This window comes from Typha latifolia, chromosome 11 (genome assembly GCF_019914945.1).
Source record: "Typha latifolia isolate L0001 chromosome 11, TyphaL0001v2, whole genome shotgun sequence".
NCBI classification, from domain to species: Eukaryota; Viridiplantae; Streptophyta; class Magnoliopsida; order Poales; family Typhaceae; genus Typha; species Typha latifolia.
In genome coordinates, this window is record NC_133096.1 from 9,857,213 (window position 1) to 9,874,823 (window position 17,611).

Below are 17,611 nucleotides of genomic sequence, written 5' to 3' on the forward strand. Positions count from 1 at the left end.
AGGAGAAGATACGAGAAAGAGATGGTAAAAAAATGGCAACAAAAAAAAAGACTAAGAAATAGAAGGAAAAATATTGAGAAGAGGAGAAAGACCATTTTCTTTAACTAGCCACTCCGCTGGAGAAGGAGAGAGAGAGATGGGAAAATGTCCAACAGAGTAATTGGCAAGGCAAACTCTTGGATATAGAGAAGAAGACTATAACTTTAGACTAGCAGGCCGGCCGGCCGATTAAAAAAAAAACCAAGGTAAAACAGGAATCGAATTGATTTGGTATGTTGGAGCCAAACAGAGCTCACAAGAAGCAGCTATTCGGGTCAGCCAAATGTAATAACTCGTTTGAGCCAATTGTTTTGCATCCTCATATAAAATGCTATTCATCGTGGGCTATTTCTCCACTTCTTTGACTTCGTTTCGTCTGTATTGTTTATAAATCCATACAAGTTTTTTCTTTTTCAGGTTTGATTCCAATTCTTAAGATCAAAAAGCTAATATAACTGAGAAAGACTTGACGTGTTATTTTGGCAACTGGCACCTCTCATGCATTATGGTAATTAATAGACATAATTCTACTTAAACCTCTTAATTTTATAAATATTTTGATAATGCGTAGATCCTTCTAATTAATCCAAACCATCATTCTTCCTAACGTCAATGTCAATATCGTTAATGAAAAAAAAAAAAGGATATAAATATTACAAATTTACTCACGTGTGAATTATATAACAACTCATAAACGAAAATTTTGATAGAAACTTAATGAAAGAAGAATAAGCTAAGAAGAATAATTTGAAAGATTTTTTATAATTTAGAAGCTTTGCATTTGTAGATAGATATCGGTGTAAAAATAATCAGATAAATAATTTTAAAAAAATTACTAATTTTTCTCTCATAATTCAACGATTGAAATTAACTTAGAAATACGGATCATATGAACCGAAAATATCGATCATTTTTTTAATTGTAATGATAAAATAATTATATTTTATTTCTCTCTCTTAATTAGCTATTTAAAAAAATTTAAATTTTCTTTTGCACTCTTATTATTAAGGAAACAAGAATAAATAATAAAAAAAATACTTAAATTCGTAGTTTACTTATTGATAAATTTAGTCACATATATAAAATGTGTTCTTAATTTATTAACTGATAGAAATTATTTTTAATAATTAATTGGTTAGTATCAAATCACTGATCCATTCCTAATTAATATGAAATGAATAAAGCCTTACGTATATTATCTCCGTACATAAACGTCTAAATTTCAAGTAACGGTGGTTTAGGAATAGGGTTCATAGTGTTCGTCCTCGCGAGGCCGCTCCTCCTTGCTCGATCTTGCTACAGCGTCGTCTAGTAAAGAAAATGGCGGATTCGAAGGCGGTAACTATCAGGACCAGCAAGTTCATAACCAAACGTCTTCTCTCTCGCAAGCAATTCGTGAGATCCTAAAGGCTCGTTCCAATTCCGCCCTTCTCTTGTGCCAAACCCTAGTCATCTGATCCGTTCTTGCGATTCCTTGCAGGTCAGCGATGTTCTCCATCCTGGACGAGCCAATTTCTTCAAGGTACGATCTCCATTACTTCTTCCTTCTTTTGCTGGGGGGTATTGCAGTTCAATTTGAGGGCCGAGTTGAAGGATAAGCTGGCGAAGTTGTACGATGTGAAGGATTCCAACTCGATCTTCGTTTACACGTTTCTGCCAAGAAGTATGAGCCCAAGTATCGGCTGATTAGGGTATGGATTCGAACTGCATGCGATTCTTTTTTGTTTGAAACAATGTGATACTTAGTATAACTATTGTTTGCGATCATGTGCATAGAAGGTTACTAGATTTATATGTCAAAATTGGTTAAGAGTTATTGATCGAGGCTAATCATATACACTGCCGATATGGCGGGAGGTCGGTTTTATTAGTTTTTTTTTTTTCAAATCTAAATATTCATATGTTGATCCGATGATAATTTATGGTTACCTTGTAGTAGCTTATGTTTCCTTCATTCGAAAGTTGGCATGTCGGATTTGCTCTACAGTGCTTTCCACTGTTTTGGTTGAGTAATGAAATCAAAGATAGATCTACTAGTGGCAACTATTGACCGGGCCTTACCCATTATGCAAACACAAATTTAAGGTTATGTTTGCTTTGAGTATAGAAATTCTCCCAGCTTCAAGACTCCTAAATTCATTTAGTGACTATTATTTTTTTTAAAAAATTCATATCTAATCAAGTTTATTTTTCAAAAATTTTAAGACTAAAAAATAAAATTAACTAATTGAGTTCGGGATTTAACCTCAAATCAAACAAAGCCTAAACGAACATAATATATATCAGTTCAAATATATTTCTTTGAGTTTTTTTTATATAATTGCCACTTATTTTTAAAATATCGTAATTACTATTATTTTCTTATCTTCCAACTCTTTCATAATTACAATTATAGTTAATTTTCGACGAAATATTTATAAAACATTCCAAATAGATGATTTTTAAAGTTAACAATATATATATATATATATATATATGACTAAAATAGCCTTCTTTCTTATGATTTAGAGCATAAAATTTTATCACTGATTTTTTTCTTACGAGAAAGAGAGATTTTTCTTTCTTATACTATAATTTTGGGTAACATTCGATACTTTTAAATTTTAAAACCATTTAAAATAATTTATATAAAGACAAAATAGTCTTATGTTATTTTAACTTCAGTTTTAATAGTGATTAGTTAGATTTAACCGATAATGTTATTTTTAAAGAGTTCAATGATTTCGGTAGCAATTATAATATTTAAAAAAAATTATGACAATTATGTAAAAATCCTTATTTCTTTTATATTTACTGTTTTGCAAGGCTTTTGTACATATTCTATAACCGGATCCAATAAAGTAAGGTGTCCTATATTGAACTTACCAGTAGACTATGATCCTCAGTTTTTTTTTACATGTTTTTACCCCATTCCAAAGAGCCAGTTCATAATTTGCGTTCTGAAACAGTGTCGGAAATGAGCACCAAAGAGGAGCATGCTGCTTTCGTTTATTCCAACATTTTACAGCTTCAATCGTGCACTTACTATCATTACAAGAGGAAAGACTAACTAAACAGCCTGAGCTACACCAGATGCACTGCACGGAGGTAAGATCCACTATGAGAGGTACATCTTATAACAGGACAGATAAGATCTCCTTGAAAGGAAAAAATGTCCTTTTTCCTTTCATTTCCTTGAATTCAAGTGCAGTGCATCTGAACAGAGGGCCCTTTGAGAGAGACAGGAGTTGAAAAGGAGTGGGGAACATAAGGACAGGTTAATTCTGAGGAAAAACAAGTTATCCAGTAATCATGTGAAGTATTCAAATTTTTAGGGCAACCAACTAGGCTGCCCATTTTGATAGGGATAAGCAATTTCTGTACCTAGGAGTTGAGATTTCTTCCCTCACTTTTAAGCTTGACTCGGGAGCATCAACTCACATAAAGTTTAATTTAAACTTAGCTGGCTTTTAGCTCCTCTTTTATTTAAAAAAAAAGGGAGAAAAAAAGAAAGATTCAAATTTTGTAGTATTTTAAAAATTATGCATTCGGAGATTTAAGAAAGATAAAAAAGATTTCTTTGTGTATAGTTAATAATTTCTCATCATCGGAAAGCACCTGAACTGAGATGAAGGTTAATCTTCCATTATTGTAAGTCCTATTCCTTTTTAGGAGAGTACTGCCACTTACATTTTCTTCTATTCCTGTACTGTTTCTAATTTTTTAATTCATTTATACTTCTCTACTTACTATTAGGTTAGAACTTGGAACTCAGATTCGATGTTATACACTTATTAGTACAGGATATTAGATTTTTTTTTAAAGAAAAAAAAAATTAGGTGTAATATGATATTTGAAAAAAAAAATTATATAAAGCGAGTTTTCTGGATTGAGAAATTTTATTAGTTGTCATAATGCTTGCTTACAATGTGCAAGTTACGTTTCAAACTATTTTCTTAGAAGATTGGCATATTTAAATCCTGAGAGTTCTTAGATGTTTACTTAGATTATTTAGCACCTCAAATATTATCTGCTGCACTGTTTGGTATCATCAAGATTATCTCTCTTGTCGGAGCCATTTTGCATTAGATACTTCATAAATGCTTCCACCTCAGTAACTCTTTCCTTCGCGCGTTGTGTAAACTTGGGTGTGTTGCTCTTTTGGCCCATCGTTCTTGCTACTAAACTCGAGAAGTTAAGCAGACGAAGGAAAGGAAAATTAGAGGAAAGAAAATTCGTGGGGGTAAGAAAGTGAGTGGAAGTACTTTATGATTTGCTGGCTGCTTATTACTGTCTCTAGTTTTATGAGCGTTTATCCATCCTACTACTGCTATTTATTGTGCTGACTGCTGCTATTTACAACATCTTTACAAATGTGCTGACTGCTGCTATTTATTGTGCAGACTAAGAGCATCTCTAATGCCGGAGCTAAAAATGGAGCAACCAATGCACCGGGCTCTATATATATTAAAATAATAATATAATATAAATTATTATATTTGCTATTTTAAATTACTTAATATGTTATCTTAGTATTATTATTTTTTAATAAAAAATATATGGTTAGAAAACTCTCATCGAGATCTTTAAAATAAGACTAATATTCAATAGTTTCAGAAGTAATTTTAAATTATTAATTTTTTAATTAAACGCTTCGAAATTATATTACACGAAATAAACATCGAAATAATCATTACATGTCATTAACTAAAAAATATTAAAATTACATTACATAAAATAAGCAGAAATTAACTAAACATAATAAAAACAATAGATGTTTAATATTCTGGTAAGTTATCTCCGTAGCCACCGGTTTCGTAGCTACCAGTTTCGGTTTCGTAGCCACCGGTTCTGGTAAGTCATCTTCGTATTTTATTTTTAATGTATTTTATGTTTGATGTATTTCATATCTAATGTATTTTTAATTTTTAATATTTACATTGGGAATAATTTTGAGTAATTATATTTTAGGACACATAATTTATTAGACTCATTTTTATAAATAATAAAAAATTTAAAATTTAAAATAACTTAAAAATAATTTAATATTAGACTCATTTTAAAAGTCTCGACGAGACATTTTTAATGGTATTATTTTTGTTAAAAATTGATTAGTAAAACTAATTATATACTGAGTTTAATTAATTAAATTATTTAATAAAGTATACAAATGGAATTAAAATTATTGAAATATAATAATTATTAGGTAATTTTGGTATTTTTAAAAGATTGAAATGATAAATGGAGCCGGGCTCTATTTTCTTGGTGGGGCCTAAATTTGGAGCCTTATTATTACTAGTTTCAAATTTGGAGCTAGTTTTAGAGTTTCGTTGGAGCTCAATGGGGCTCCAAATTTAGAATTTGGAGTCCGATTGGAGTTGCTCTAAGGCTGGAAATGCTGTCAAATATGGGAAGAAGAAGTTAGTGGACTCCTTCATTGCCTGCCTTTATTCTACTGCTTTCTGGGGTTAGTTGGGCTAATGAAAGAGTAATGAAAGAGTACGACGAAACTTTGAGGTGATCTATTTGACATTTTCAGTTTGGTTTGAGAATCTAGTCTTAGAGTTTCATCATCGTGAGTAAATTATTTCAAATTTTCAGATTAAATGATTTTTGTATGTTTCAAGTTTGAGCATAACTGGTTGCTGTTGGTTTACTAATCAAGCTTCGATTATTGCTAAAGGAAAAATTATGTTTCTAGTACTTGTTTCTTGCACTAGCCATGGATGCATATTCTTCCTCCGAGCTTGGCCAGTTTTTATGTTCGAACCTAGAGCAGCTATGGAGGAGGAGTTCAGGAATAGATTAGATTTGTTGTAGTTGTAGTTGAAATAGTAAACTCAAAAATTTTATTTCTTTCCACGTCGTTATTACTTTATCGTCTGACGCATCGAATCAATCAGTATCAAAATTAAAGAAAGAACGTATTCCGGTCCTTCACGAGAGCTCTTCTCCACGTGTAGAAAGTTGCTGCGGCCGCATGGTGCCTCACTGTCCCGCTCATATCCGGACCGCATGATCGATATCACACGCGACTTATTCGGGTACACAATACCTGCTGCTCTTTGATGATCAAAAGCGGTGGATGATGTAGTATGTCGAGCTTGGAATCCCCCTCCACCCGCATTCTACCACGTGTCTGGATGCGTGGCACGTCTTTTAAAAAAAGAATTAAAGAAAGAGCTCCGGGTCTCTGGATGTACCGCCAAAGCTCGTTTTAGCTCTCACCGACCCACTTAATTTTTTTTTATTTGACAGAGAGCTCGTAGACTAATTATAGTTTAGACATAGAGCTTTTTTTTTCTTTCTTTTTTAAAGAAAGGACTATAAATGTCTCAATTAGAAAACATGGGTAATTTATCCTGAAGTTTTCAAGCGAAATTTTTGAGTTCATAAGTATTTAAACCCTGTTAGTACGCTTGCAGTGGTAGTTCCATTCCGCTCAGAAGTTGATCCTGCTGACCCCACCGAAAGGATACATCCCCTCTGTCGCTCTCCTTGACGACACGTGTCCCATGGTGAAGTGGTACATCAATTACTCCCCTCCGGTCTTCTGCCGACGTCATCTCCCACGAGTCGCTTCCTTATTGGCTCGGCTCTTCCTTCTCGACCTCCTTTTATTCCCCCCCAACTCTCTTCTCCTTCCTCTCCCCTCCCCTCTCCTTTGCGATGGAGTGCGATCCAGAGTTAGGAATTGTCGAAGCCGAACACGTGGTGGAAGATGACGGTGCGGCATCCAGCTCTGGTCAGGTGGCGGTGGCGGAGGGGGCGGTGGAGAGGAGGAGGGCGAGGTGCTTGTGGCGGCGGGGCGGCGCTGCGATGATGACGTGGGGGTCGGCGACGGCGGTGGGCAGGCGGCGGGAGATGGAGGACGCCGTGGCGGTGGTGCCGGAGTTCATGTCGGCCACGTGCGAGGGGGTGGGCGGGTGTGCGGCGCCGGGATCAGGCGAGATCTCGCACGTGCGGTTCTTTGGAGTCTACGATGGCCATGGGGGCTCACAGGTATTGTACCTTCGTATAGCACACGTGGCTTCTTTCCAGTGGTTTATTCTGTTGGGGGGCTTCACGTGTGAGTGCCTGAAGATGCTCCATCTTCTATCCACCCAATGAATTTGTGCCATTTGGCTTCGTAAGCCGTAATTTTTTATCCATACACTTTTCCCGCTATATATATACATATATAATATTTTTGTTGAAAAAGAAAAACTTGTCCTATTTTTGAAAAGCAAATGAACTAATTCGACAAAATATCGCGATCAAATAGCAGACCCAAAGTGTATTGAATATAATTTTACGATTATAAAACTCTTTTTCTTTCGAATTAGGGACAAGCCTTTGAATCCATGATTATATAACTTTCGATATAAGTTTGGTAGGACGGTATTGACTCTGCTCACGTACGACGAGGTGATGCATCATTAAAGTACTATATCTTGGATGACCTGCAATTGTGAATACTAGTAGGCCTCATTTGGTGATAGATAAGAAATGGCCGTATCCTTTGTACTAGTGATATTTTATTCACGACTGACCTCTGGTAGTAAGAGTTCGTAAAAGAAGTTGTAACAACTACTTCCCAAAGTTCGTTTTTATTATCGTGGAAAGTGTCAGTGTTGAGAGAAACATGTAAAAGGAGAACTTGGAGAATTTTCAATAATTGGGTTTTATTGCTTGTACAACACCGGAGTTCAGGAATGATAAATTCTCTTTGACTAGAATTTATTGCCATTAGCAGAGAGGGTGTATTTCTTTTTGTTGTGCACTAATGATGAGGACTTGTTTATTAATAGAACTCCTTAATGGTGAAAAAAAACTTCCCTTTTGATTTTCATAGGAAATTCTTTGGCAACATTCTTTCGCCGCATATACATTATTGGAATAGCAAATTGCTGAAAAACACTAACTAAGAATGTTTATTTTTTTTTCCTTCTGATTTACAAATTGGATAACATAGCTTTGTGGTGTCTTTTTGTTCAATTCAGGTGGCAAATTACTGTGCAAAGAGGATCCATGAAGTACTGGCAGAGCAATGGGGGCGAACAGATGATGAGCAGGGGTGGAAAAGGAGGTGGGAGGTGGCGTTTAATGATGGTTTTGATAAGGTCGATAATGAGGTCATAGCAGATGGCATTGCCCCTGATATCATAGGATCTACTGCTGTAGTTGTCGTTGTGTCTGGATGTCAAATCATTGCTGCTAATTGTGGTGACTCAAGAGCAGTTCTTTGTCGTGGAAACCAAACAATACAGTTAACCGTCGATCACAAGGTCTAGCGATTATGCATCTCGTTATCACTTGAGTAACATTCAAATTTCTTTTAGTGGGAAGCATATACAATAAATATTAGTAATCTGATCCTGTAGACAATCGCTGACAAATTGAGCATATTGGTGAATGAGGTTTTGCCTTCTCAAATTTTCTCTTGGAGTTGCTGAATTGAGTAATATGACTAGTTTGTAGGCCATGCCACAGAAATATCGGGCTGGCAAAGTGTGTCATCTACATGACTATGTCTACTTACACTTACCTAATTCTGCTCTCAGCCATGTTCTAGCTACTTTATTGAAGTTATCACTTAGCATTTGTTATTAGAAATCGTACCTCAGTTGGTTTAGAAATTGTTCTAGCATTATAAAAGGAGCAATAAGGTGTTATGTAGAACTTCGAGAGAGCTTCTACTTACTATCCACGTGAATATGTGGCAATCCTAATGACAGAGCGCTTATTCTTGAGCGATATGAGTTGCTTGACATATGCAATGATGGATCATCAAGATTTCCCCCAAAATAACTTCTCTCTTTATTATCAATGTAAACATGATTTCTATTTTGGCCTGCTCCCATCTGACTTCTAACAGTAGTTCTTACAGCCTGATAGAGAGGATGAGCTTGCAAGGATTGAAAGTGCAGGTGGAAGAGTCATGAACTGGAAAGGGCCAAGGGTGCTAGGGGTTCTTGCCATGTCTAGATCCATTGGTTTGTTCTCTCTTGCACCTAGTTTAGCATATTTACTATTTCCAGTGGTTATGCTGTATGGCCTATCTGCTCCATTTATGTATGTTTTGATTTCTTGTTGTAGTCACAACCTTCCTAATGTTTGCCACTTGGTCTTCAAATAAAGCAATCTGGGATCTTTCGTAAGAATACCTATTGAACCCATATCTCCAGTAGCGATTTGAAGGATCTTCTTTTTGCAGTTTGCTGCCTCTCATGATTGTGGAGTCTGTTAGCAACTGTATTTATATTGTCCCTTCTTTATGCATACCAACACAATTGTTTTGCCCGAAGAGCATAAAACTATTACCTGCAGAAAACTGGTTAATGCCCTGTGGGTCTTCCGAACTGCGTGAACTCCCTATGACAATGATATAGTAAAATATATATTTTTCATTCTCTTTGATAATTTACAGTAATCTTCTTTTGACTTAAGGTGATCGATATATGAGACCTTGGATAATTCCAGTACCTGAAGTCACTTTTCTATCTCGAAATGAGGATGATGAGTGTCTGATAGTGGCCAGTGATGGACTTTGGGATGTGATTTCCAATGAAGAAATTGGGGACTTGGCTTGCCGTCTTTTAAGGCGACATCGCCGTAATGGCCTGGTGGAGGATGTGTTACTGCCAGCTCCTGCACAAGCAGTTGCTGATCATCTTGTGAGGATCGCTTACAGAAAAAACAGTTCAGACAATATCTCTGTGATTGTTGTAGATTTGAAGACTAAGAGTAGGCGAAGGCCAAGGCATTGAAGGAAAGTTGTCTATGATATTTGGATCTATGGAAGTCACTAAGGAGATATTCCTGAAGGGGAAATTAGTTTCACCTGAAATATTGTTGGTATGTGAGTCAGGTGCTTCAAACTATTGTCTGATGCTCCTAAGAAGCATGTAGGCAAATTTATTTTTGTTGCTTGCTTGTCCGGAGGCACAGCCACAAGTGATGCTTAGATATTGTGGACAATGTTGCTCGCATCCTGAGACACTCTTCAAGGGACCTGCAAATTAATGCTCGATCAGTGAAAACACCTCAATGATCTTTCCTTAATAGTGCGATGGCAAATTTCTAGAGCATGTCCCGCAATTGATGCACAGATAAATAGCAGTGCTGGACACATTACCATGAGAGATTTTTTGTTGCTGATGAAATACTGGGTTGGTTTAAGAGGTATCAGAAGGTGCAAGTGACCGCTAAATTGAGGTTATCCTCTCCATTCTCCTATATCAATTTGCATAGCTTCTATTGAATGATTCATATAGTATATGCCATCTTCAGCTATTGTGGTTACATCTCACCGGTATCCAATTGGAATTTGTAGTGTTGTTGCTACCAGTATAAATATCAGATTTTTTTTCAGATACTTCACCTATGAAAACCAACAACTCTGATACGAAAAACGATTCCACAGTCAGAATTCAGTAGCATTTGAACTGCCGTTACCAATATTTCAATCATCAATGTGTTTGATGCAGAATTTGATTATCTATCACCATCAATATTTTCTTTCAGCATCTCTGCAACATGGTAGAAACTTGTACGTCCAGCATGTAATCCTTCAAAGGACAAAATCACAAAAGGCAAAGGCAGTTATATCCTGCAATTGTTATTATCATTACTGTCTTTATTTTCTGATCAAATGAAGCAACGTCGTTGTGTGCGTATTCTCTATATTTGGTAATAAGATTTTTTTTTTTCTCTCTTTCTTTCTTTCTTTTCTGTAAATGAAAATAGCTCTTCTGATCGAATCGAAATCATCGAGATCCATCTTCTCTGACCTATCTGCACACTTAACCATCAAGAAGGGTTACAACTTACAAGCGTAATCCCAACGTGGCTCCATTCTTTGGTTATATGATTTGCTTCGAAGAGCAAGCCTGACAAAATTACGTGCAGTGGTGTTGTTTACTCTGCTGGTATAGAGAATCTTGAATTCTTGATGCAGGAGAACATAGGAAAGACGTTCCAGGGGGCGGTGCCGAAGCTATTGACAACGTTGACCACACTGAAACCGGTAATGGGGGTAGTATGATCGAGCATTGTTTCAGCTCTCTTGAAACATTAACAATGTTTAAATTACAATTTCACTCCCGAATTATGACCCAGCATCAGAAGTATAAATTTTGCATTTTAATTTATATGAAATGTAATTACCTACACAGAATTAGATAATTCTGCGGAGTGATTGTAAAACTATTTATTTATTTATTGCTTTATTTTTGTGTGCATTTTGGTCAAATAAAAGTCAAGAATAAGAAGCCCAATTAGTATCCCCGCACCATCCTCTCAATCACATCCGTCGTTAATCGTCCACGTCAATTGCTTCAAAACCGTAGAGCATCATATGATCATAATCTAAAATCTTCCTCTTCCTCTCCCTCGTCATTCGTCATCCTCTCAGAGCCCAATCGCGAACAAGAAACAAAGAAATAGAGGAGCGAGAGAGAGGGAGAGAAGACTTCGTCGGCGATGAGTCGTTCTCTTCTCTCCCACTTCCTCACGCTTTCCAGTAGCTCCCGCTCTTCTCGCCTGGGCAATTCAATCACGTCCGTAACGGAGATTTCCTTCACTTCCCACTGATACGATCTCCCGATTCCGACACTTAACCCCGCTATTTTCCTCTTTTTTCGTTGGTATCAGCTGTCGCGGTCGCAACGCGAAAGCAACCCGAGGAGACATTCCTTCTCGCTTCCATCTCCGCCCCGTTACGCCGCACCGATGCAACTGTACCGTCTCTGTGTCGGAAGCGAAGAGCTCCGAAACTTCATCTGCTCCAGCGAAAAAGTAACCTTTGCAATGGTTTTAGTAGTCTTTATTTTGACGTAAAAAGCGAAGGGTAACCCGAAATTCCCTTCTTTTACTTTGCACGCAATATGTTTGACTCCTTGTCTGAGTGACCTAAGGACCAATTTTGAGTTGAAGTTTTACTTTTGCAATTGCATAAACTATAAATAGTCAGAGGCAGATAATGTAACTATGCTATTACTTTCATCTATTTGTGCTCGGAACTTGTACACATTTAAATTGCTGCTTTATTTAAGATAATCTTGTATTCAAACTTCTATCGTACAGGAAAAGGGTTGTTTCTGGTGTCCAACCAACAGGATCGGTACACCTTGGAAATTATCTTGGTGCCATTAAGAATTGGATTTCGCTTCAGGTTGTATTGCTTCCTTTAATCATAAAAATTCATATTTCACAATTTTTGTATTCATTTTGAGTCTTTTGACCACTATGTGGAGTTGAATTATCCTTCGTTGGGTCAAAGTGTCAAGGTCTCAGGTTAAAAAGTTAGTACCGGTGCAGTCCTTGTACTCACATTGTAGAATTCATATGTTGACTTGCATTTTCCTATTCTTTGCAGAATATCTATGAAACGTTCTTCTTCATTGTAGACTTACATGCGGTAAGCTTCCTTACAGCTACAATGTTCATATAGGCATGTAGAGAAATATGAAGCCACAAATGCTGCCATGATTTGCACTAAGGGCAGCATGCATTTAGTCATAATGTTGCATACTTGCCTTCTACTTCTTTTGCCAAATGAATGTACTCTGATCTGTTTAACTAGAGCATATGCTCTTTTTTTTGTGCGTATACCACCTGTTAACTACATTGGACTATTGGAGTTGAGGACTGTTAGAATTACTTATGAATGTGATGCTTGGTCCTCATTTCTCCTTAATACATAGGAGATTCAAGAACCTTGAAAAGTGCTTCCGTGGCACCCTTCATATATGAATATGCCACTCTAAAGGTGTGACAGTTAACTCGGTAAAGGTCCAATTTACTTCTTATAATCTTGGAATGATCATTCACAGGAAAGCAAAAAATGGTCAGTCAAATATAATAATTGGTTACACACTTTTGCTGCCTTTTTTTTGCATACATATTTTTTATTTATATCTTCAACTTTCTGATTTGACTATGTACAGATAACTTTACCATATGATGCCCCAGAGTTATCTAAAGCAACAAGAAGTACAGCTGCTATATATCTGGCATGTGGTGTGGACACTTCCAAGGTCCAAACTTGCAGCTTGTTTTTCCATTAAATCAGCATTTACATTTGAATTTCTTTTTGTTTTTGAAATAAGAAGAGAAATACATCTCTTGGTTTTTCAGGCTTCTGTCTTTGTGCAATCTCATGTTCGTGCCCATGTGGAGCTGATGTGGCTACTGAGTTCTGCTACCCCTCTTGGTTGGCTGAACAAAATGATTCAGTTTAAAGAAAAATCACGCAAGGCGGTGCGTCATCGCTGTATGACAGCTTCTTCACCATCACCTTTTCTTTACCTTTTGTGCATATTGTATCTGTAGTAACCTTCCTTCGTAGTTGTCAAACTATTCCATACTAAAATATTCTGACTTATATCATATCTGTATACTTTGTTTTGATGGTTCCTAATCTGGTTGAGTGATAGTGCATATCTGATTTCAATCCAGTGATGCTGTGCCTATTCAAGCCTTCTTTCTGGATTAGATTTCATTGGCCATACTGGAAATGAACACTTCACAGACACATAGGCCAGTGTTGTTAACTTATCTACAAGGTGTTTCCCTGAAAGTGATAGTTCTGCTATTAAATCTGAAAGTTGCGCAGTATTCATCAAAGTTATGAGAATTGTTGAATTCATGATTGAGGAATAGCCCTTCAAAATTCTGATGTAGAACAAGGATAGGAGACAATGTCAAACATGTGACCCCAAGCCATACCAGAACAGATTCCAGATGCTACATTTTCGCCTTAAACTATGATCTTATGATTTAGTTCAAGGTTTACATTTCGAGTATGAGATCATCCTGACACAGAATATTTCTTCAATCCTTTCTATGTTAGTTTGATCTTCATGATGCAACAAGTACAATCACCAGGCCATTCTTTAGATTGGTATTCACATTTCTTTGCAGTATATGCATATAAGATGCGATCATGTGAATATTTTTCCTAGGCAATATGCATAGGCCTTACACTTCTTTTCTTTCATTTTATACTTTTCTTGGTTTTTCAGAACAGCATTTTGAGGCAGCAAACTTGTTAAATGCCAATACTAAGCATATATATCATAAACCTTCTATGTTTTCTTTTTTCGAAAAATTGTCAAATATGACCTTCATCTTGAGAAACTATCTTTTTAATTTTTGGATCCATAGGGTGATGAAAATGTTGGAGTAGCACTTCTTACTTATCCCGTTCTCATGGCTTCTGATATCCTTTTGTATCAGGTAAATCTGTGCATCACTTTATGTTTTTCTTCACCATGAAACCGAAACAAGAAGTGATTGCTAGGCCCTTTATTATAAATATAATTACAATAATAATAATTGTTATTATTATTATTATTATTATTTATTCTTTTACTATTATTACTACTACAATTATAAGTATAACTATTATTATCATCATCGTCATCATTTCACATTTATGGATTACGTCAAGTCTAATGCACATTTTGGATATTGAGATCTTACTGTTGAATTGATAAGCTCTATACATATAGATAGATAATGCTCGCTCATGAATGCAGTCTGATTTGGTACCTGTTGGTGAGGACCAGAAACAACATCTGGAATTGACTCGCGAACTTGCTGAACGAGTAAATTATCTGTACGGTGGAAGGAAGTGGAAAAAAATGGGAGGGTAACAGTATTTGTTTTGTGTTTCAACTTTCTGACTATTCATTTGGTAGTTTAATTGCTCTATTTTAGTCTCATAGCATATTCCTGTTTGCAGGAAAGGCGGTGCAATTTTTAAGGTGTGCCTTCCCTATTTCACTTTCTAAGACCTATTTTATCTTTCCTCCTTTTAAGATCCAACCATATATGTTTGTTCTTACCAGTATTAATCTTCTCGTTAAGGTTCCAGAAGCCCTTATTCCACCTACAGGGGCTCGAGTGATGTCCTTGACTGATGGACTTTCTAAGGTACTTGAGGATATTCATTTTACGAATAGTTCGATTACAAAATACTGTCATATTTGAGTGCATACTAATGAAATAATTAGTCTGTCAATCTTTATCATAATGCATTATGCGTTATCCCATATAATTGGATGAAGCATTCAAACCCTTTTGCTCCTCCACTAAACTGTTGCATCCTGTACGCTTCGGTGTTCTACTGACTGTTTTTCTGGTTATGCTTGATAGATGTCGAAGTCTGCTCCTTCGGATCAGTCTCGAATCAACCTGCTTGACCCAAAAGATGTAAGAATATTCATGCATGATGCACTCACATACATGTACCTTAGAGTTTGGACAAAACCTGTGTTACAGTATGATTCAGAACTTTATGCTGCTTTGCTTTCTTGGTAGCTGGAAATACTCCATATTGCTTGCCAGTCCAATCAAGAGTCTCTCTCTCTCTTCATATGGATCATATACCCAATAAGTTGGATATTGCAACACTAAACTGTGCTGACGGGCTGTGAATGTTGTTATATCACGACCTCACCACACTTTAGATTGTAAAAGGTTCATTAACTGAACTTTTGGATCATTATTCTGTAGTTTGTTCTCCATTTGTATCTTTGGCAAATGTTAAATACAATGCAGAGGACCAATACTAGAAATGGATGGAATGCTATTGAAACTTGTGGAATCCGTTGTTCTCATTTCTGCTAATTGCGTGTGTCGAAAGATCATCTAAGCGTATATAGAAACATTATTAGCGAACCTTGCCTTGCTGTCCCTGTGCCGTAATATTTTCCTGAACCTATATCTCATCTTTGCTATTGCTATTGTACTAACATTATTTGGTGTTTTCTAGGTGATTGTGAACAAGATTAAGCGATGCAAAACTGACTCATTTCCTGGGTTTGTAATCATGAATCTCTCCATCTCTTTTCCTTTCATTTCACTTTCTACTCTATTCATAGGAGCAGTTGACAATTTGCTTGTTTATAAATATCTGTTCATGTATGACTTTCCGATTCACATGTTCTATCATCCACTTGTTGGCCATGTGTTATGCTTACACAGTGTGTATATTCATCTTTCCCTAGCTCATGTCTGCATACTAGCAATACTTGATGGACCATACCCATACTACAGCAATATATCTTCTGTTGCTTGCAGGCATGGAAGTTTAAATTTTAGTTAGTTCCAGCATGTCATACAAAAAGTAAGATACTATTGGGGGTTGCCACAAAATGGATTACATAAAGTAATTCTGGTAAATCAATGAGAGATGATATTATTGGCCTAAGAATGCAGAGGAAGTGTCACTACAGTGAGCTCACAAACTGAATGGTGTGAAAAGTTGATGTAGCTAATTTGAAATCTTGGCATTTAAATCTGGAAGCATTTGTCAGAAAATATTGTTATAGATATTGAATGCCCTTATTAGTTTTTCTGGTATTTTTAACTTGTATGTGTAGCTGCTTCAAGATAGTTTTCTTTCTTCTATATCAAAGATAAGTCCTTTTTTCTGTTCTTGGACTTCACAACTTGCAGCTTGGAGTTCGACAACCCAGAGAGGCCTGAATGCAACAACCTTCTTTCAGTATACCAGCTTATAACCGGAAGGACAAAGGAGGTAATGGTTTGAATGCAATTATCTAGATGGGTTCATGCCTAGTTCAGGCCATGATGCTTACCTAATTATGATCCTTCATTTATTACTGTTGTACATTTATGCTGTGTGCTATTTTACTAGTTTGAACTGGCTTCTTGATCCATGGCCCATCATCTTCTTTTATGTTGTTTACATTACCTCTTCATTTAATTAGCTCCTCATGCACTATTTATCCCAGGAAGTTGATCTGGAATGCCAAGATATGAACTGGGGGACATTCAAATCAAACCTTACAGATGCTTTAATCGATCATTTGCACCCGATTCAGGTTAAATACAATTTTGAGATCATCTGGGTTTGTGTATATACGAGATCTTACTCGTATACTTTCTGATGGCATTGTGCTAATAATAACTGTTCAAATATGATCCCCTTTTGAGTTTCTTCATTGGTGTAGTTTTTGAAGAAGTTCATTTTTCATGTTCTTTAACTGCTTATTAGATTCCTTTTCAAAATAAGAACTCGTGTCTCTTTTAGGTTCGGTATGAGGAGATCACCTCTGATCCTGTCTACTTGGATAACATTCTTGCTGACGGTGCAAGAAAAGCAGCTGATATTGCTGATGCCACACTCAATAACGTTTACCAGGCAATGGGTTTCTTGCGGAGATAGTGTAGTTCGTGGTTGAAGTGATTTGTCACTACCAAAAGCAAGTCAAAACCCTTTAGTTTTTCCATCCCGAGACAGCAAGTTTTAAGCCACATTTTTTGCAATTTTCTTTTCTTATCAAGTGTTATAGCCCCTTGGAAGTTCCAAACGGTTATTTGAAGTGGGGCACCATTGATATATTTGATTGAAAGTACTTATCTTCTGTTACAACTCTTCTTGTCTTCTATTTTTTCATGATTAGTTTCTTTACCATCCAAGGTTTAATTGTTAGAATTGTGAAATAATATTGTAGTACTCTGAGATTAATGGTTGTTTCTTTTATATTTCAGTAAGAATACTGGTTTACGAGGTGCATCTGCTTATTGATCATTACAGAAAGGTCCCCTTTGCGAATTGTTTGATTGCTAGTAGATGGGA

At 36.2% G+C, this 17,611-nt stretch overlaps 2 protein-coding genes and 1 long non-coding RNA gene across 4 annotated transcripts; all 3 read left to right on the plus strand.

Moving 5' to 3' along the window:
* Window positions 1–1,263: 1,263 nt before the first annotated feature.
* On the plus strand, window positions 1,264–3,884 carry LOC140797396 (uncharacterized). Its single transcript, XR_012110637.1, has 3 exons — window positions 1,264–1,448; window positions 1,520–1,730; window positions 2,988–3,884. It is a non-coding gene; the product is annotated as an uncharacterized lncRNA (long non-coding RNA).
* Window positions 3,885–6,447: 2,563 nt separating this feature from the next.
* Window positions 6,448–10,683, plus strand: LOC140797394 (protein phosphatase 2C 53-like). 2 transcript variants are annotated; one of them, XM_073150794.1, is made up of 4 exons: window positions 6,448–7,020; window positions 8,001–8,285; window positions 8,879–8,993; window positions 9,448–10,683. In XM_073150794.1, exons 1-4 carry the CDS (start codon window positions 6,688–6,690, stop codon window positions 9,765–9,767), a joined length of 1,053 nt encoding a protein of 350 aa, XP_073006895.1. In that variant the 5' UTR covers window positions 6,448–6,687; the 3' UTR covers window positions 9,768–10,683. The 2 variants fall into 2 exon arrangements, with proteins under 2 accessions (XP_073006895.1, XP_073006896.1); XM_073150795.1 differs by having other exon boundaries at window positions 8,888–8,993.
* A 690-nt stretch (window positions 10,684–11,373) lies between these two features.
* Window positions 11,374–17,446, plus strand: LOC140797393 (tryptophan--tRNA ligase, chloroplastic/mitochondrial). Its single transcript, XM_073150793.1, has 15 exons — window positions 11,374–11,558; window positions 11,653–11,796; window positions 12,085–12,172; window positions 12,377–12,418; window positions 12,948–13,037; window positions 13,138–13,260; window positions 14,167–14,238; window positions 14,541–14,653; window positions 14,747–14,768; window positions 14,872–14,937; window positions 15,160–15,216; window positions 15,779–15,825; window positions 16,465–16,546; window positions 16,764–16,853; window positions 17,063–17,446. Exons 1-15 carry the CDS (start codon window positions 11,482–11,484, stop codon window positions 17,195–17,197), a joined length of 1,248 nt encoding a protein of 415 aa, XP_073006894.1. The 5' UTR covers window positions 11,374–11,481; the 3' UTR covers window positions 17,198–17,446.
* Window positions 17,447–17,611: the final 165 nt, after the last annotated feature.

What these genes read in the sequence shown, in the direction of transcription:
- LOC140797394 (XM_073150794.1), top strand. Translation starts at nt 6,688, where the DNA reads ATGGAGTGCGATCCAGAGTTAGGAATTGTCGAAGCCGAACACGTGGTG. An exon ending in ATGGCCATGGGGGCTCACAG is followed by an intron (nt 7,021 to 8,000) that starts GTATTGTACCTT and finishes TGTTCAATTCAG; the next exon opens with GTGGCAAATTACTGTGCAAA. An exon ending in AGTTAACCGTCGATCACAAG is followed by an intron (nt 8,286 to 8,878) that starts GTCTAGCGATTA and finishes TTCTAACAGTAG; the next exon opens with TTCTTACAGCCTGATAGAGA.
- LOC140797393 (XM_073150793.1), top strand. Translation starts at nt 11,482, where the DNA reads ATGAGTCGTTCTCTTCTCTCCCACTTCCTCACGCTTTCCAGTAGCTCC. An exon ending in TCATCTGCTCCAGCGAAAAA is followed by an intron (nt 11,797 to 12,084) that starts GTAACCTTTGCA and finishes TCTATCGTACAG; the next exon opens with GAAAAGGGTTGTTTCTGGTG. An exon ending in AAGGCGGTGCAATTTTTAAG is followed by an intron (nt 14,769 to 14,871) that starts GTGTGCCTTCCC and finishes CTTCTCGTTAAG; the next exon opens with GTTCCAGAAGCCCTTATTCC.